Source organism: Pezoporus flaviventris, unplaced genomic scaffold, assembly GCF_033815535.1.
Source record: "Pezoporus flaviventris isolate CSIRO_AGI_PZ_B2104156 unplaced genomic scaffold, CSIRO_AGI_Pfla_v1 ptg000083l, whole genome shotgun sequence".
Taxonomy (NCBI): Eukaryota; Metazoa; Chordata; class Aves; order Psittaciformes; family Psittacidae; genus Pezoporus; species Pezoporus flaviventris.
This window is the reverse complement of record NW_026892631.1, coordinates 9,710,774-9,731,246: the sequence shown is the minus strand read 5'-3', so window position 1 is coordinate 9,731,246 and position 20,473 is coordinate 9,710,774. Positions and strand designations below refer to the sequence as shown.

Below are 20,473 nucleotides of genomic sequence, written 5' to 3'. Positions count from 1 at the left end.
CTCACAGTCTTAGAAAGTGCTGAGGTCCTCCACCTCCTTCCGAAAGTGGCAAGAGTGAAGGGTGCTGGCACATGATAAAATTTGGCTCCTAATTCTTCTTAAGCTGACAAATACAGCTTTTGGGAGGAACTGTGCTATGAGGCCTGTGCCAGACTCCTCCACCTCTGAGTGGAAGAAGGAGATACGTGGCAGAAGAGCATGATGGACTCAGGTGCTCCATGGAGACAAATGTAAAAAACCAGTAGAAATGCAATCAGAGACTAGCACAACATTGAGAAGCGCAATCACTTTCGAGGAATGACAGACCTGATCCGATACTTTATAACAATGCCTAATGAATCACAGGCTCAACCTTTGCCCTGGGCCTTGGAAACTCCCTGCATTTTAAATGATTTATTTTGAAGGCTTTGCCAACAATATGGAACAGAAGAGGCCAGAAAGAAATACTTTGTTTAGATTTTTTTAGGAGCTCTCTAGTCTTATTTTGGTGAACAATACAATTCTGTCCTCTTAAAAAGTAAACTGTGGTTTGAAATAACACTAGAAAGTACATAAGGTATTCCATGATTTAAGGACTTACTGCTTCTCAGGAAATACCTAGCTAACATCTCAATTCATCTGAAGAGGATGAAATATCAAACAATTAACATTGGGATACTCAGTATTCAGCTTCAAAATTATTCACAGAAAAGCACATGATACAAATGAAAACCATTTATTCCTTGTCCAGTTTATTGCTTGGTTTTAAAATAATTAGTTTCATTCTGTCCTGTTTGTACTTGATTTCTGGCATCTTTCAGTTTGTTTTTTCACTCTCTGTCTCCTTTTCTCTCTTCCTAATTATGTTGTCAATCACATGAAGCAGATTTTTGTACTTTTAGCACCTTGTCCAGACAAGGACACAGTGATCATTTTCTATCAATCAAAAAACTGAAAATGGAGAAAATTACTAACATTAAAAAAAAAAGCTGTGACTGACCTTCTAGTACTTCCTCATATTATACAAGAAGCCCAAACCCACATCATAATATCACAACACACCACTGGTACAAGAGCAGCAAACATTTCACAGTGCACGTGGTCAGTTCCTCAATGAGTGGTTTTGCAAGAACACTTTCAAGGATATGATCGTCCCAGTCATTCATGTACTAACAGTCTGGAGAGACGGACAGGGAGCTGAGCCTTCTTTGTTTCTCTCTGGTCACATGTATTTCATTTCATATTCATATGAATTCACGTTGAGATTTTGAGTTTAATTTTTAGAATTTTGAATCCTCAGGTTACTTTTCATCTGTCTGGTTTTACATTCAAACATTTACAAGACTCACTTTAATATGATTTTAAGACACTCCTTTTTTAGTGAGTTGAGGATTCAGAAATCGAGGGTATTTCTGAATATGTGATCAGCTAATGTGATCCAATGTAGTAAAAACACTGCACTAAACCAAGTAGAAGTGCAGCTATTATATCATTAATGAACATTGTTAATACTCTAATATTATGGGAGAAAACTCCTTCAGAGATCTATAATGTGAAATTTGCTGTTGACAAGTAGCAAGCTGTTCATCCATTTCCACAGTCAAACAATCTCTATATGCACGATTGCCATTGCAGTTAACTGGCAATTTCTTTATGTCCCGTAAGTAAAATTCATTTCAGCTGTAAGGTTGTATCAGAAACATGGCAGATTTAATAAATGGAAATAAAACCTGAAAATGTTGCTTGCCAGGTCCACCCAGCTGCAGCTCAGCTAGGTCTCTCAGCTCAAACCTGAAACAACTAGTCCATCTAGCAGCATCTAACCATCAATGAACCACTGTACACACAGTAAGCAGTAGCGCTGCTCTCCTACACAACGGTTTTGAGTTGTGTAGGACCAAAGCCCCATGTTCCTTGCATGTTTCTGCACTGAAACTGCCCAAGGCTCTTCTTGCTAGGAATATGTACTGCTGCACACACAGGACCAGAACATAGTAATACATTCATGTAGACTACTGGGACAAAGAATATGGTTTAAATAAAACTGTTGCCAAGACAAATGTAAAGCCAGGAGCCAAAGGAGCTGAGCGAATAATTACCAATAAAAATAGCATTCAGAGATCAAAAATGGAAGAACAAGGTTCACTTTTGCTTCTTTGTTAACTCTTTCAAGCAGGTACGCTAAGAAGCTTTGCATGATCTCACAACATAGATACGTCAGTCAGCTTCCTGCCAACAACTAAATGTGAGATTTTATTCAGCAGATTTCTAAAGGGTTTTCAGTTTATTTTAGGAGGCTTCTGTTAAAAAAAAAAAAAAAAGTAATCTGTGTCATTCAGCAAGAGTGGGATACCATAGTTACCAAACATGAGCACTTCTACTGCAGTTAAATTGGCCAGCATTTCAATAATTTGATGCTACGTAACAATTACTGAGTCAGTCCTGACTCTACCCTTATTTAGAGTTTAGGTAGGTTTCTTTTGCAGTGCCTGTTGTAATAATAATGAAACTTTCAAAATATTTTTTTCCCCATTTCCATAAATAATCTCTAACCAATCCACAAAATGGTTTTGCCTGACAAGTAAGATTTACATCTATACTCTGCCTGCTTTGCTACTCCATAGACCTGAAAAAAAGAAAGAGAAAATATGACTGCTTTAGGATACTCTGAAGGTCATTAAACCTGCTGTGCAAAAGACTGGAACTAGTTCCAGGGGAAGGATTTCTCTTCACAAGGAAAACCTAACCTTAAACCTTCTTCTTAAGTAAGAAGTTTTGTGACAATGATCACAGCATTACTGAGAGGGAAAGAGAAAGGAGAGAAAAGATGAAAATATGTGGACTAATAGCTAATTGTTTAAATCAAAAGTCATGCTTTGAAACTCCCAAGAATAAAATACAGCGGTGAATTCTCTTTCCCAGTGACTATGAGCACCTCAGGCCATGGACAGACACCTTAAGAACATCAAACAAAATTAAAAAAACTAAAAAAAGTAAATACTACCTAAACTTGACCTACTTAACGTCATGATGGAAGTGGCCGGTAACTGTAGCCATATCCACATTTGGAGGCATATGTCAGTATGCTTTACAGACACAGGAGAAAGAATTCTTACTATGGCTGAAGTTTGACTATTGATGAGCAACTCATCAATATTCAGTATCTCAATATTGACTTTATACAGAAGGGGATTTGAAAAACAGAAAAGTTTGCTGAATCAGACTTCTGTCCCATTAGCTTCTTTCTATATTCATCTATGCATATCACCAGTATCACTGGAATTAAATAGTGTATATCAGCTATTAGGCTAGACGTTTTCTTGAATGAACTAGTCTGTAAATTATTAACAGACATAAAGTTGGCTTCCAAGGAGAAAAAGGGAGGGCCAGCATGTCACTGATAACATTTGGCACATGAAGTATATTTAAGCTTCATTTTCTATCATGTCCTGAATGACATAACTTGAAATAATGCCTCAGTTCAGCAAACCTCTTGTAAGGAATACTGTCACACTTATCTGATTGGTTCTGGCTCTTTCCAAAACTCATTAAGGAATCAGAAGTGTCCTGTCATAATCTCTACTGGGTTTGGTTTTATGGTCTTAAATATAAAGAATACATGTTTTGGGCAAACAAATGAACAAAAACCACACGCGTACTGACTAAAGAACACTATCAGCACAGGTACAGAAGAACAGACTGCTGCTTTAAGCTGCACCTTCTCTTTTTAAGTGAAAAATTCTCCTACAATTTTCAGAAAACGTGTTAGTGCATGCTGCATCAATTATGTCAATTATGGAAAACAGTATCTATTGTTAGAAGCAGGCTTGTTTTAAAACTTAGTAAGGAAATGACCACTCTACATCTGACACTCATCAAACTGAGCTATTTTTGTTCTAACAATGAACAGAGAAATGCCACATGTGAATAAATTCTGAATGCTTTGAAGAAACATGGCAGCAATAAAAACCAAGAGGTGTTCTGCCTTGGAGGTCTGGGCACTGAAGCACAACACACATGCCTGGGGAGGCTGGGAGTTCTTTATAATACAAAAGCACATCCTATAGCAATTCTTTTTCAAAGGTCACCTGGAAGTTTCTTGGCTTTATTCAGAAATGTTCAACATATATTTTCTTGTGCAAGTAAAGAAATTTTCATTTTATTAAAACAGGTATTGCACAAAGTCACCAAAGAGTATAAACTCAAAAGTCATCACTCAGAAATTTCCAAAATATTCCTTTTGTATGCATTTATGTATATACATACTTGCATTTATATACATATATACACTGATCATTGTTTCTGTAATGTGCATTAGCAAGAAATTACAGAAATTAATATTTTTCTTTGTATTTGAAATAGGTATTTCATAATTCTTAAGGAAATACTTTATTTAAAAAAAAAAAGTTGTTGGAATTCTTTCCCTTTAGAGATCTCAAAAATTTTACGAACAAAAAATTAACTTTATATCCAAGTCAATTTTCAATAGAATATCGTCTCATTCACATTTACAATTTGCACTATAATCAGTGCATAATACAGTCTCCTCATTTTTAATAGTATAAAAAACACTGCTGTATAACTGACTTTTAAAAATCTTTTTGAACTAAATACATGAAAAAACACGACCTTCCATGAACGAAAAGCACTTCTCTGTAAGCCTTTCAAAGTGTGCTGATACTAGGTCAGAGTTTTCCAAACCAGAAAACATGTTAAAACCTAATGTTTCTGAAGCAGAAATAGTGTCTGTCTACTGACTGAATACAGAACTTCCAGTGACTTCAGCATGGCACGTTTAGAGCCTCTTTTTCCCTTGTATTTCAGTTTTTCAATTCTTCCTCATCTGAAAAAAAGGCCCAAACCATCTGTGCTTAAAAAATAATGCTCCACATAAAAAGCAGTTAATGTGTCTATTTTCAGATTTAGTGAACCATCAGCCCTCACAGCACATAGGACTTAACAAAACCAAAGAAACAAGGGTATATGGTTGCTTCTATAAACAAACAAATAGGAGAAGCAAGTGAGGGATAAGCACACCTACAACTGTTTTTCAAAGATACAAGCAAATATAAACAGGTGATGAATAAACATAGGCTGGAAATTAGAAGACCCTCATTTTCTACATTGACTAAAATAGATTTTGGAACTGCCTTCTAATGGAAGCTATAAAGACAAAAGATCTGACTTTTTATGTGGCGCTTGATAAGTTTAAAAATGGTTTGAAGAATATGACTGCCAGCTATTCCAGAGCACTGGATGTGACAAGTATTTCCCCTTTCGGTTCTATATTCCTGTTTGAACCTAAATATTTCAACAAATGTCTGCATTTCCATAAGAAAAGAGCCAGTACCACTTAAAAGCAGGTCATCTGTTTGTCAGTGGCTTTGACAACCACCCGTTTTCATGTTTTAAAATATATTATTCTAAGTCTATACATGTATAAAGCCTTGCATATGTTTGTTAGTTAAAAGCAATGGTAAAACTGTTTTAGAAGCATGACTTTTAGTCTTTTTACAAAAAGGTCTCTCTTCTGGTGGTTTAGCATAGGAAAACAGTAATATTCCTCCTACTTTTGTAACTCATTTATTAAAAAGCTGACTGGGTATGTTCTGTCCATATTTTCAAACATTATTTCTCCTGTCGTGACACTGATTTCTCTTCAATGTGTTACGTATATTCTAAGGCCAGTGCTAAACCTTTATAAAGTACAAAAAACATTAAAATATGACCTGACCAGTTAAGCCATCTAGACCAAACACATAAAGAACAGAGATGTAAAATCAAAGTATTAATATTTCACAGGAAAAATAAAGATGATGATAATTTGTAAAGAAGGAATTAGCACAAGCATTGGGAAAGATATCCTTTGTTCTTTACTGGATGACTTTTTTATCCCAAAGGCAGCATAATAATTAGAAAGACTTATAGAACAGCTTTTCATTTTAACTAATTAATTGACATCCATCTTGTCTTATAACTCTAGAAAGTGACACCTAAGCCCCACCCATATTTATAAAATGAACTATGCCTTCAGTAAAAAATGAAATTTAGTATTTTGGCACAGAAGCTTTTCCCTAGAACAAGATGAAACCTATAAAAATATTTCTTGGCAATGTGGATTTAGTCATCAAAATGAAGAGCTGCCTTCTGAATACTATCTTCTTTTTGTCATGGATCTCCCCAAAATGGCTAATGCTAAAGGCTGAATCTTAACTGCGCTCAAATGTTTCTTAGGCTACTTACAGACCATGCATGGTGATTTTTTTTAAGTTTTACTGGTTCCCAGTATAGGGAATTTTACTGTTTTATTTCCTGCATGAAAGAAACTAAACCAAACCAAACACACCCACATACAAAAACCAACCCCTCCAAAAACCCAGCCCCTTAGATGAGAAAAACAGCTACCTTGCTTAAATCCCAAAAGCTACAGCCTTATTTTCCCTTCAGATGCCACCTGAATGCCCACCTAGGTTATGACTACTGCAGAACTCGGTGCTCACAAGCAGGCAGCTCTCAAGCTCCCACTTTTCAGTGCTTTCCCATTTTTTCATTCCCCTGTCTTCTCCATTTTTAATATCAAATAGAAGGTAAAAGGCTACAATTCTTCTAATGAACAAAGCAGTGCCAACTGTTCTGAAAATTTGCCATCTAACCCAATTCCCCTTTTTTTTCTCTCTCTCTCTGTTCATACTATTCACCACAGGGATTATCTCTTTACCTTGTGTTCAGAAATACAGTGTAAAAGCAATCTGGGTCTTCAATACCAACATACATACACATACATATATTCCTCCAGCTTCTTCTGAAGATGGCTTGTAGTTCTACAGTCTTGATACGCAGAATCACAATCCTGTCCACTTTTAACTACAACAGCTTTTGGCACCACTCTCCTAGTTAAGCAAAAGGCACTGCTTAATTGCAAGTCTCTCTTGACTCTCCTTTTTAGTGCTTCAGCTCATTTGTGTGAACTATGTTTAGCACAAAAGCCTTTCCTTGGAACAAAATGAAACTCACAAAACTTTTCAGTTCCATTTGCTCAGTTTCCAAAATGATCAGGCTCAGAAGTTTTATCAGTCTCCATGACATGAGGCCAGTGTTGTATTTTACTTCGTTCGAGTTCTTTTCAATATTTAAACATAATTTTAAGAATAATTATTTAGCTCAAAAGGTTTTCCTAGTGCTCGTTGAATGAGTGAAAAGTACATGAAAAAACCACCTTTCACATTCCAGCTGAGGTCACTGTAGTAAAATTAATGATTTCTTCTGGAAACTATATAAATTAAAAATACAGCACAGAAAAGCCCAGGGAAGGAACTCTTCCAGAATTAGTAGTCTAAGTGCCAGTAAATACACAGACTTAAAATAGTTAAATTCAGCAGTGGGATTTGGGGAGGCAGTGTCGTAAAGGGCAAGTGAGCAACATGTAATGTTGGCTGAATATGCTTTTCCCAATGTCAGTCATAGGACTTTCCTAAGTCTGGTTAAATACTAGGAATGTTCACTCTTTCTGGCTGTCATCTTTTCCAACTCAGATCTTGTCTTGACAGTTAAACTGCAGAGACACAATCAAATACAAATTATGTAGACCGCCACTTTAGCACAAACAGGCATTATCATAACATTCAGAATCCTGAAAGAAGCGAAGATACTGTTTAGAAAGAATGTACCAAAGCACTCTGGCAGACAAGGCAAAAGAAGCCTCACATAGCGCTTAAAATTAAAAGAGAAATGTATCAACAACTGGCTGTTCATCTCTATGAAACAGCAGTTGCCTGCTTTGTTTTGTTTTGATCATTGTACTGCAATTGTGGAAATTCTGTTGCTTCTGTCTCACTGAATTGCAAGTTCTGATACAGCCACAAGAGGAACAGCTGAAATAGAAGGCCTTTTTTCTCTACCACTGCCTGAGAGGTGATGGCTTAAGAATCAAATGTACCACTTACTGCCAGAGATTAAAAAATTGAAAACTTGACTGAAACTAAATTTATTCATTAAAGTGTATAGAACACCTAGGAAACATAGATGGTAAAGGAGCAAGAGATTCCAGAAATATATGTAAGGCAGCATAATGCAGTTTGAAGACATGACAACAGATATTTAAAGCCTGAAAATACTCTCTGAGGGAATGAAAATTAAATGCGGAATTTCAAAGAGCAAAACCAGTTCCTCCATAAAAATGGAGAAAAAGCATCTTGTAGCACCTCCAAGTGAAAGGCTAAACAAATATTATATTGGCCAAGCATCTGCACAGGTGGCTGCCCACTGTCACAGCTTCCACAACTTCCGTCAGCCTCCCCATCCCAGGTGACCTGGAATAGAACTGATGCCCTCGTCTCTGTACCACCAGAGGGAAAATATTCATCCTCTGACCTCGCAGCAAGGGCTGTGCTCTTCATGCCATTACCCAGCCTGGCCTCTACAAGCACAGCTAATTTATTGCTTCCTGAGTTCTCTATTTTCTTCTTTTTTTTTTTTCCATCTTCAGCCTCCTTAGAAAGAATGTAGGTTTACGATGTACAAAAAACAACTAATGCCCTTCCCCCACACTGTTATAAAAGGCATGGTGTAAACTTAATAATAAACAAGGAATAAAAATGAAGTTGTAAGAAAAAAAAAGGCATAGGTATTAAAAAGGCATAAACAAACCTAAGATTCTAACCATATAAACTTTTATTCTCTTTTAACTCTCATTGCTTTCTCCTGTTTGTATCCTCCTAATTGCATCTGACATTTTTCATGACAGTAAGTTTTTTAAGAGCAACTGAAATTCTGAAAAATAACCTTCATTTGACTGATTTTGGTACTATGGTACATTGCTCCCTTTTACTTTACCCTTCACAACCCTTTAAATGCAAATGGAAATATTCATTGTGCTTTTTTATAATTTTCATATTGGCAAGCCCCGCACAAGTCAGATGCATTATGGACTTCTCCAAAAATATTAATCTCGAAATTGTTATGCTACAGATAACAAAACACTGTATCTGCTTCATTTTGAAATGTCAAATAACACACCTTAAATATGACTTCAAAATGAATAAAAATACACAAGACAACTGAGCTGTTGGTTTGTAAGACTTTGTCTTACAAGGAATGTGTTATGCTTTGGAATATACTGGAAATAGTATTTGGTCTTAAAAATCAGCTATCATTCAATTTCTGTAATCTGTACAGAAATTGCATGTCGTGTACACTCTCGGTTGCCAGCTGAGCTTGTATACAGAGAATATCCAAATGGAAGGTTATAAGCAAACAAATGAACACACACATGAGAATAATCCTCTCAATCATTTTTATTTGTTGAAAATCACTCAAAGCATAAAATGACCCTCAGCACTGCAGGAAACAAACTCGGGGACATTCATGCGATTGCTGAGTATTACTGAACAGCCCAAAATGCAACATTTGGGATAGTGCCATGTTCAATCCTTCCAGGGTCTGATGAAAAAGAAATGCAGTGGAGACTGCCCAAGTGGAAGTTTAACACAGCTATGGAGTTCTACAAAAATGATCTTTTAGTGGTAGGAAAAACATTAACTTTATACCTGATGTTGCACACATACTCTTCTCTGAAAAGAATGAGGGTCATCAACGAGCACTATGACATGAAATGCTAGCTAGGAGCTAAATTTACAATACTGTAAACTTTTATTCAGCTAAGGTTTTTTTTTTAGTAAATCCTTTATATACATAAGACTCAAGCTGCATTAAAATAAAGACTCCTACTTAAAACTCAGTTCCACAGCCATCCTAAAATTGGCGTACTAGGGATACTTTCTACATCATTCCTTAAATTCCTGTAAAGACCTCTCCCACTTACAGCAGCAGCTTCTGCTTAAAACTCTAACAAGGTCTCTTTCTTTGCATGTTACATTTAAAAATATAAACCTTTTACTTGGCAAAATGAACACGAATAGAAAACCCAAACAAATAAACAACAGTGAATGGATTAGTTTTCTGGAAACATTGTATATTCCTTTGCTCCTCTCTCTTCTCTCCAGGTTCACTAAAAAAATTCACTAAAAAAACTAAGTTCTGGAAGGCACTTGCAATGCAAGTTTCTCTAACTCCTCGCTCACTGAGGTTCAAGGATGAGTACTTGCTAGACTTACAAAACCCAGTAAATAGTTTGTTTTTCTAAATTAGAACACACCTATTAGAAAAATATACTGAAGACTTCCTATGTTGATTGTTCATTTATTTGCAGGGGCACTACTAAATAACTTTGCAAAGGTTTCTAGTATGATTTCTAGTATGTAAGAAAAGTATTTCAGTGAATCCCTGGCCTGAATATATTTACAGAAGCACAAAGGTCACAGTCAGAAGTATTGAAAAAGGATGGGTTCAAGCAAACCCGTATTAAAATCTGGTTTTAGACTAAATTATAGAACACATATAAGGGGGAAAACCCAGTAAGTTTCTGAGAAGTCATACAGGTAATGTATGGATATAATAGGATCCTAATAATAGGATGTAAACTCCTTTTCCTGATTCACTGGCTTGAAGAGATACCTCTCAAATAGACACAGAGGAAGGCTGGAGAATTACCACCACTTCATTTCTCTTACCTTCCTGTAGAGACCCCCTGTTTTATCACAGTATCACTATCATCCTGTTTTCTACAACAACTACATAGTTTAATACCCATGAGGGTTTTCCATCTGTCATGCCACAGTACTGATTTGTGTTGCAGTTTTGAAGTAGAACACTGTCTACTATTGTTCAATGTTTTAGTACGCATTTCACAGCATAGAGATGATTGTAAACAAAACCACAAATAAAGACCTGTGCTCATCAAAGAAGGAGTGAGAATTATTTGTGCGCTTTGCAAATTTGTTTCATTCTATAAGCAGTAACAAACCAGAAAGGAACAAATATATAAGCAGGAACAAATCTACAAAGGCTGACATCACCTGTATTCTCATCTCATCATTAGTAGCAGGATGCCCATTAAGTACTGGCCAGTCAGATCTTCGTAATTCACTTTGCTATTTCCCAAAGATATTTTTGAGTAACATCGAGTTCCATGCAGTTTAATTTCAAACTACTGTATCTTTCCTTTTATGAGTACTGTATAATTTCAAAAATAAAAATATGTAAAAAATAACCATGGGTTTGTTACAAATGAAACCAACATACAAATAAATAAGATTTTAGTGCTCATTTTGAAAATTGGTGGTTTTGAATTGTGCAAGACTGATAAATTTTCAGATGAATATGGTCCGAGGATGATCAGGGGGCTGGAGCACCTCCCGTATGAAGACAGGCTGAGAAAGTTCGGGCTGTTCAGCCTGGAGAAGAGAAGGCTGCGTGGAGACCTCATAGCAGCCTTCCAGTATCTGAAGGGCGCCTATAGGGATGCTGGAGAGGACTCCTGATTAGAGACTGTAGTGATAGGACAAGGGGTAACGGGTTCAAACTTAAACAGGGGAAGTTTAGATTGGATATAAGGAGGAAATTCTTTCCTGTTAGCATGGTGAGGCACTGGAATGGGTTGCCCAGGGAGGTTGTGAATGCTCCATCCCTGGCGGTGTTCAAGACCAGGTTGGACGAGGCCTTGAGTGATACGATTTAGCGTAAGGTGTCCCTGCCCATGGCAGGGGGGTTGGAACTAGATGATCTTAAGGTCCTTTCCAACCCTAATTATTCTATGATTCTATGATTTTGTTGAGCTCTGACCAGCCTCTGATGCATGTCCCAACTGAATTTGGTTTATGAATGGAAATTTCATTTTAATGTGAGTCATTATGATAAGTCAAAATGGCAAAGAGAGAAGGATCATTTTTCACAAAGGCTGCTAATGCTCTGCTATGCAGAGTAATGTATTGAATTCTCCCAACTGAATACTTGTTGGACCCATGGTCTTCAGCTGAAAATCGCTCTCACATTTCCATCTCCTGTAAGCTCTTCACTTTTCTTCAGATTTTGAGAAAGTGAAGACAAATTAAAACAAGGGGCAGTAACATGACAAGTTCTTCAGATTTTTTAATCTGTTTTGGAGTCATGTTTCTCACACATGAGAGAGAATAAATAATTTTGTTTTGAATGCTTTGTTTCCGGCACAGTGCTGAAGATTTGTGATTTTATCTCTCTTATTCTGTTTTGGTTTTTAAATGCCAACTTCTGAAATTATATGATTATGCATACTTTCCTATTAATTTAAGAGGCTATTTCTAGCAGTTAGGAGCCTGTATATGCAAATTGTAAAGGAACAACGTGAAATGTTAAATAGAAAGCATTCAAGCTTCTAATTTTTTTTTTTTTTAAACTCAGATAGTTTTATGAAGCTATGTTCATGAATCTTAACTTTTTGGTTGCCAACACTGTGATCAGCAGCAGCTGCATAAAATATGGTAGTTATGGCTGCTGGAAAGTCCCTAAAAAAGTCATGTCCACTCTTTAGCCACCTGACTTCCATCCAACTGAGGTGAAGAAACAGGAGAGATCTATGACATCTGTTGCTCCCGAAAGCCCTGTTGGGAGGCTGATGAACTTTAAGGTTCCTTCCAGCCCTAACCTATGGTTCTGTGGCTGCATAAGCATCCAATAAATTGCTGACTGTTTCAGCAGACATTATTGTACTCTCCGATGGATATTCTCCTTCAAGACTGATGATAATGATTTATTAATTCAGCTGTGGGCCTTGCTAACTGAAGGACACAAGTAGTTTTATTTTTAAATTAAATTTCAAAAGATGACGTTTGTACAGCCGGTTATTCTTTCAAAACACAATATTCTGCAATGCCCAGTCAATGAGGGTTTGCCATACAGAAGAACTGCAGGACTGGGTAAACAATTAAGAGCTGTCAAGTATACTGCTTTCTAACAGCAGTATTTTGTCATGCCAAAGCAGAACTATTTGGAGTACTAACTATAAAAATATAATTCCAGTGGAATTCAGTATTATTAAACAATGATTTTACACTGATGTAAATTTTCATCTTCACTTTAATAAAAAAAGACCAACTTAATGAAAAAAGTCTAATTCATAAAATTCTAAATTTCTTTATTCAGTTTTTTCAGTCTCAAATTGAGGTTTTGTATCTCCATAGAAGAGATAAGGGCATGAATAGATGAACTGAATAGTAACAAATTACCAAATGATACTCAATCCTAACAGCTGGATGATACAGTTGCACCAACTTTTGATCTGTAAGTCTGATGTCTGTAGTAAGCAACTTAATGGAAACTGTAAGAACAGAATGAGGGGGCATGTGGATAAGCATGATAGATAAGGGAAAAGTCAAAGTGGCCCGTATAAAGCGGAGTGTTGGCTCACAAAGCCATCGACGTTCTTCGAGGGAGTCACAAAGGCTGCAGATCGTGGGGATCTAGTTTATGTAATTATTTGAATTTTGGAAAATGTTTAAAGGTAACAAACAGCCATAGAGTAAAAAGGAATGTCATGTCACTCCATGAATTAAAAAAAAAAGGCTCAATAAAAATAGTAGGTTATTGATTATTTCACACAGTGACTGGCAGCTATCAGTGGAAATCTGCAGGCATTTGTTCAGGGTACATGCTGTTCAATGCAGACATTTGGTAATGGGCACTGGGTAGTAAAGCAACAAAGCTTTTTGAAGGTATTTTGTTATTCAGGATAATAGAAGCTTTCTGACAAGAAAGATTTATAAGAAGGTCCTTACAAGACTTAGTGAAAATATCAGTAAAACAACAAGTGACACGTAACATAGAAAGCTAAAGTAAGATCCAGAAATTAAGATAGATACATCAATGAAAATGTACTCAATTTAGCTGTTAAAGAAAACAAAATGTTAGGCATTATTAGGAAAGGACCAGACCACATAACTCTGTACATCATCCACTGTTCTTCATAAATACAAAAGAGCAAGTTTTTTTGTGCTTTAATACTATTTAGTTTTTGTCCCCAGCAAAACATAGTAAAATGGGAATGCTTCAGAAGGTGCTAAATGTGGATGCTAAATGTATTTATGGCTTCAAAGGAGAATGAATAAATTCACAAAAGACAAGTATTAACATAAATGTGTAAAAGTATCATCACTCTAACATACTATTAAATGATCTGAAGTTTATTTTTCTTTTGGAGGGGGGCAATGGATGGAAAATGTAACTCTAGGAAAAACAGAGTCATTTTCACAAAATTACTATTTAACTAAAATTTATTGGAGTATTAATGATGACATAGTTCCAATGATTATCTAAAATGTTTTGTCCCTTGTACTCTTTTAATTGCCTTATTCTGTCAAAATGTTACCAGGTAAATACAATGGTGGGGGGTTTATAATTCAAATATTCAAATATGGGCTCAATTACAGTTGCTTATTGGGATACATATATTTGAACACGCCAAGTGAAATGTTTCTCTATTACAAAATAAAGTATATATTTAAACAATATTTTTTGAATTAAACTATATATATTTTGAACTTTCTGGGTGCCCAGACTCAGACAAGGAGCCATAGTTGAAGATGTCTTCTAATAGGAAAAGCAAATCTGGTAAATTATATGATTCCATAAAGAATACTGGGGAAAATAATGCTTTTGGATTTTCTCCCCAATGCTTTCTGTGTCTTAAATCAGTTCTTAAATACTTAGGAAAATGTGTTAAATATTATCTTCAATCTTGTAAAAGTGATTAATGGATACATATTTTTCTCTGCAGGAGAGCTGCCAGTGTGTTCTTACTTGAAAATGAACATTTCTTGCTGGCACATCTAATGTGTGAAAATCTTCCACAGCATTAAAACATACCTGTTTTCCATATATTCTGGTTAAAAATGCCTTTTTTTTTTTCCTTTCCCGAAAAAATCCCTGTACTTGTAATCTCAAACCATGGCATGTGATCAGCCTCCACCATCAAATGAAATCATTTATACAGCACTGAAATTCATACCACGAGACATACCTTTTCTGCTAACAATTCTCTGATCTTGCTTGCCTGGAGACGAAATTTCATTAACTGTGACTCCAGAGTTAAACATCTTTCTTTCCAGTTTACAGTACCTTCTGGCTCTGAAAGTTCAGCCATATTTATGCTGGAAAAAGAAAGGGAAAAAATCCCCATGTCAAATTAAGTCTGTATTTAATGTCTGACTTTTTTTTTTAATATACATCCAAAGTCATTTTATGTAAATGTGAAGAATGCCCCCAAATTTTGTACATATGCAGCTTCATAAAGCTTAGTAAAAAGTACATTACTTTACAAAGGCCCTTATCATAAGTGGGAGATTTATGAAATCTCTGTTTATAACACCTAGGTTTACCATAATTTAATTTCTTCAATTATTCTGGGGCTGCAGTATGTCTTCCTTGGTAAGCAGAGACACATTATGCATTTTACTCTTCAGTTACTGTATACATCCTTTCTTAGGATAAAGAAGCTTGTAGAGAATGGAGCTTTTGCTAAGAAAATGCCTTATATAGGTGTAACTACCTGTGAGTTAGCAGCACATTTGTTTTTATCCAAGTTTACTGTTTGGCAGATGACTCTTTAAAAAGTGTTTTAAAATCCTTATGTTTAATCTAGTTGCCTTTAAAATGTTATATACTTAATGAGTCACAAGGTGGGGGTTGGTTCCAAATGTAAAGGCAGGTAAGCAAATAGTCCCTAATGGACCCCCCACATGAAAAAACAGTCCCTTGGCATTAGCTGTTGCAGACCTCAGGACAACATTGTTCATGCATGTTTCGGGTTCAAATCTGCTTTTATCTACATTCAACTGCTTATGCCTTCTGGAAATTAATCTTGGTGTCCTTTTGGACAAGCGCTGCTGGAAAAATTATTCAGGATGAGAGCCGGCTCATCATGGTTTGAGTCTGAGAAGCCAAGAAAATCATCTGTGTGTAAGCAGAAGGACTGGGCTCTGTTGTATTCCAAGTATTTGTAGACAGCTTAATAAAGAGTAAGTGGATGGCTGAATGTAACCATTCAGTCCAAGGCATTCCCTTGCGAGCAAAGGCCTTGGCCTTTGCTGGGCTCTAAATACCTAGGTTTGTCTTTGAAAATAAAACTTGAATACTCCCTAAGCATTCAATTTATCTCCAAAATAACAGACAGACATAAAAACACCATTCAGTAGAAGGCAGCTGAACATCATAACAAACAAAATTACCAGTCATAAGGTTATGCTGCATGTTTGTCACCTATGTCATAAACAGTGAGACGCTGACAAGGGAAGGCAAGTAGCCCCCATTTCAATGGGATGAAAGAGGCTGGCACAGGAAAGTCATGCACAAAATAGAGCTCTATGCTGCAAGTCCTGACACAGACAGCACGGATTAATAAACACCATCTTTGAGAGCCCCATCTCCATGACTACTCCAGTTCTTCAGCAGCCTGGATTCAAGCACTCCCCTTCCTCCCAGTGTTGAAGGAGATGGCCCCAATTCCCCTCCTTCCCCAAGGAGGGGAACATCTCAGCTGCAGGCAAAGGACCTATAGATGTAGCTTTTCCATGGTTCCTGACACCCGTAAGAATAAAGGGAAAAGCAAAGCATAGCAAGACAGACCAAAGTCATAAGCAGGATGCCAAAAGTTCTTTGCTTTTCTGTGGCAAATTAATATTTTCTAGTTCTCTTCTAAATTTTCCATGTCTCAGATTAGTCTCAAATTCATCATCACTAAACTGGTGAAAAACTGTCTCAAAAACTTTCCTTCCTTTCACCTAACCTAGTTTGTCTTTTTCATTCTGTATCTTAAAGCTAGAAGGAAAATGAGGAAAGAACACATGACTAAGGATTGTCATCTTTTCACCACAATCACTTGTCTGAAGGTGACCACTCTATCCTTGACTCCCTCTTGGTCTTGCAGGCTACGATTCAAGCTGTTAAGCCTGAGGTTATAACTATCCCTATTCAGGAATCCCTCACTCAGGAATCCCCATGGAATCACTGGGATTTAAGCACATTATTAAAATAGTTTCCAAAGCCCATCCAGCAACACCCGAATTCTAAACTTTAAGCACAGATGCATTTCAACTGCAACCTCTCCAAGTGTCTGGTGTCTTTTCCATTCCCCCCTCCCTTCTTTTAAGCTTGGCACAAGACTCCTTGGATTGCCAGGGAAGCACAGTGCTCACCAGTGTCCTATCCCTAGTCCTCACTCCGCCCTCCTTGAACAGTCCCCATGCTCAAGGGGGGAAGGTGGCACTTCACAGCAGCAGCTTCTCCTCGTTTACAGAGGAAGCAGAAGTTTCATCTGCAGACTGATTTGGACACATAGCCTAGATTCTGCTCTCATAAGACGAGAGGAATGGCAAAGTTCCTATAGACTGCCTAGTTAGCATTTTTGATGGTTTTCCTTTTTGACTGATTACATGTATGTACAGCAGAGATGAACTTGGACGGCATTTGGTTAACAGTAGGATATTTCAGTGTTTGTGGTAGTGAAAACACAAACGGATGAAGCAGTGAAAGGATTTTTGCTTTTTGGTAGGGTGCAGTATTACAGGGTGGAGTTAAAAATGTTTGTCTTTCAACAGACACAACATTTGAGTAGCTGCATTTCTGGCAGCGAACAATGCGTCCAGCCAAGTAGTTTCTCAATGTCCAAGCTAATTAACAGTCCACTGTATAAACATTTCAGATAAAAAGTTTGAAAATAACTCTTTTTATTGTGGGTTGTTTGTTAGAGATTATAATAATTCACTTCATATTTTCCAACAAGCCAGTGGGTTCTGGAAATATTTACAGGCACATAATACACTGTTTACAATTGTGGAATGAATGATCTTACTTTGAATCAATGACTTCCTGTTCCTTGTTCGATTCCCCAAGGGAGGAAAAAAATGAGTTCATCTCTCTTGGCTTAATAGAGTACTCTGAATCAGCACACCAACCTACACAGAGGCCGCCCCTTCTTCCTGCTTCAGTTCCCAGCGCAAAGCCCTCCACTCTCCCCAAGCCTTTCAAAATTAAAGCGTTTGAGAAGTAAACTGAAAAAGCACACATTAAAGCGGGAAGTTCTAATTATGCCATCAAAAATTAATTGAGACAAGTTTGACAAGTCTGGAAAGATTAAATTTGTCTTTTTCATTTTTTAAGTTTAGAAACCTCTTCATAGGCTTCAAGAAGTCAGAATGTCACATTCTCCCCAAAGGGATTGATATAATTTCCTTTTCTTTGCTGTCTGCTTGGAAATTATCAAAATACATTTTAGGGGGAAGGAGGGAACAATATTCTAACTTTTTGAAGCACGTTAAAAAATTTCCATGTTCCCTATCACCCTGTCAGTATTTCCCTCTGCTTTTAACAAAATGCTGTGCTTAACTAAACACTTCATATTCTGTCCATATATTCTGTATGTCCTTTCTCTGCTGGAGAAAGCTCGAGTCCATTTCCGTAGGAGTGGGTTTGTGTGGTTCATGATGGGCTCCCTACACCAGACTAAAATGTTCACCAGCCCAAATGGTTTTAGACTGTACCTCTCAAATTTCAGGCTCCTTTCTTCTACTCTTTTCACCCAAAGTCAGCACTTGCAAGTATTTTGGAGCCCTAAAGGTTGGACTTGAGAAGGGAAATGATGAGACACAAAGTGGACCTGTTTAGGAATCAAGGAAGTCATTCTTGGGTTTGGTGCTGCCCAGGGCCCTTACTCACATCAAAACACTGGTAACTTTATTTTCCACTTGACTCATTTTTTCATAATCCTGTGCTCAGAGAAACTTGAGCCTAAGCTATTCAAAACTGCCTTCAAAAATTGATCTATGAAGGGTTTTTCTGCTGCTTCCTAGGTATTGATTAAGGTTGAACCTGTGAAGCCAGATGTCAGCCAGGGCTCCCTGACTCTGGCACCAGGCATACACCGTCGAAAGCCCTCCTTTTTCCAAGGGCTGGACTGCCCCCTCCCAGCTCCCCACTGAGCCCCTGCTGCTCTTTCCAGAGGAGTGGCACAACCGATGGCTCATCGGCACAGCACTGTCGACTGCGAGTTGCAACCATCATTAAAGCACACAGGATCACTTTATGTCCTTTTCCCAGTAACAGCAATGAAAAGGTTGCAGTGTGACATCACACTACGTATGAATGTTTAATTTTTATGTGAAATTCTGAAAGCTGATGGTGTAGGTATGTAAGAAAATACCCTAATTCTTCATGTTTGTTTGGAAGAGGTGTTCTCTTTTTCGGGGGGAACGCAGTGATATGTCAATGGCACTGCCAACCGGACAGGGGGAGCCTGGACCTTAAGGGCCCTCAAGCGACCTCAAGCTCGTCAGTTTCCTGCCGTGGGACTTCAGCCAACGACACGGCCGTGACCTAACACAACGCCACCCTCCACCCGACGGAGCCACCCGGGCACACCGCGCCGGCCGTGCCGTCCCGTCCCGCAGCGCCCCGACACCGGGGAGCCACAGCCCACGGCTGCCCCGCCGGGGAAGAGCCGGAGGCCGGCCCGGGCGCTGTCGCCCGCCCGCCGAGGGAAAGAAGGGGGCAAGGAAAGGGAGGTCAAACCTGGCCGCCCGTTGCTCGCTGCGCTGGGTACCGTCCGCACCGTGGGCACTGCGCTGCCCCGGCTGCCCGCGCCCCTCGGCGCCCGCCCCACCATCCCTGCGGCGAGCGGCGCGGCCGCCTGAGCGACGGCCGCCACGGCCACTGAGCATCGCGGGGCCGCCCCCGGCGGGGCGCCCGGGCGGGGCCTGCGTGGCTCGGCAGTGGCGGCGGGAGCCGGCGGGGTGTGGGGGACGGAGCTCAGCTTCGGGGGGACTTGGAGGAGCCTGTCCTGGCTGCGGGACGGGCTCTGTGGCCTCTGTCCCGCCGCTGGCCTCTGGTTGCGGGTCGCCGGCTCAGCCGCGTGCTCTCGCCCCGACGGGCTGCCGCGGGGAGCGCCTGCCGGAGGGTACCGTAGCGGCTGGGGGGAGGCGCTGGACCCCCCTCCTGCACCGCACCGCCGCATGGCCTGGCCCCGGCCGGGATGAACGGCGGGACACAGGCAGCAGTCCCCGCGGAGAGGTCCCAGTGGGGGCTGCAAGGCACCGGACCCAAACCGACCTTGGCCTCCCTCTGCTGCCCGCGTCCCAGAGGATGGCCTGGCTGTTCCCCTTACCCATCCCAGTATCTTAATACTGTACCTGTTCCTCTGATATTTTGTGAATTCCTGAGGAGGAGACTAGGTGAGGAAAGCCGCATCTGCTGGTTCTGAAGTTTGTCAGACCCAGCATCAGGGCTTGCTGCATTTTGAGTTTCACCTTGTGTGAAAGGTCATTTGTCAAGTATAAACGGGAGGGCTGGAGCTGAGCAGTCACCGGGGTGATGGTGGGAGTATGATGGGATGAATGGGGCTTGCAGAGCTGCTGTGTCCCATAGGTAACCACACACTTCAGTAGTAGATGGGATGAAGCGGCAAGTGCAGTTGCGGATGGGTCACATTGACGCATGCTATTCATCCCCTCTGGCTGGAGCTGCTGTGAGTACATCTCAGGTAATCAACCATCGCAATCTCCTATAAAATGCTGTCTGAAGTATTAAAAAGTAATTGGAAAAAGCCTTGTCTGGCGTGTATAGGGGTCTTCCTCAT

At 39.0% G+C, this 20,473-nt stretch overlaps 1 protein-coding gene across 6 annotated transcripts in view; it reads right to left on the bottom strand.

Annotated features, from left to right (window-relative positions):
* Positions 1–19,561, bottom strand: part of PLEKHH2 (pleckstrin homology, MyTH4 and FERM domain containing H2) — a 57,442-nt gene extending 37,881 nt beyond the window's left edge. For 2 of the 6 annotated variants that reach the window (XM_061475533.1, XM_061475534.1), the window contains exons 1-2: positions 19,411–19,561; positions 14,867–14,996 (exon numbers count right to left, since the gene is read on the bottom strand). In XM_061475533.1, the coding sequence (XP_061331517.1) occupies positions 14,867–14,996; positions 19,411–19,559 (279 nt within the window). In that variant the 5' untranslated portion in view covers positions 19,560–19,561. Of the gene's footprint in view, positions 1–14,866; positions 14,997–18,383; positions 18,479–19,410 lie in introns of those variants that run through there. The other 4 variants (XM_061475535.1, XM_061475538.1, XM_061475536.1 and 1 more) reach the window with 4 other exon arrangements.
* Positions 19,562–20,473: the final 912 nt, after the last annotated feature.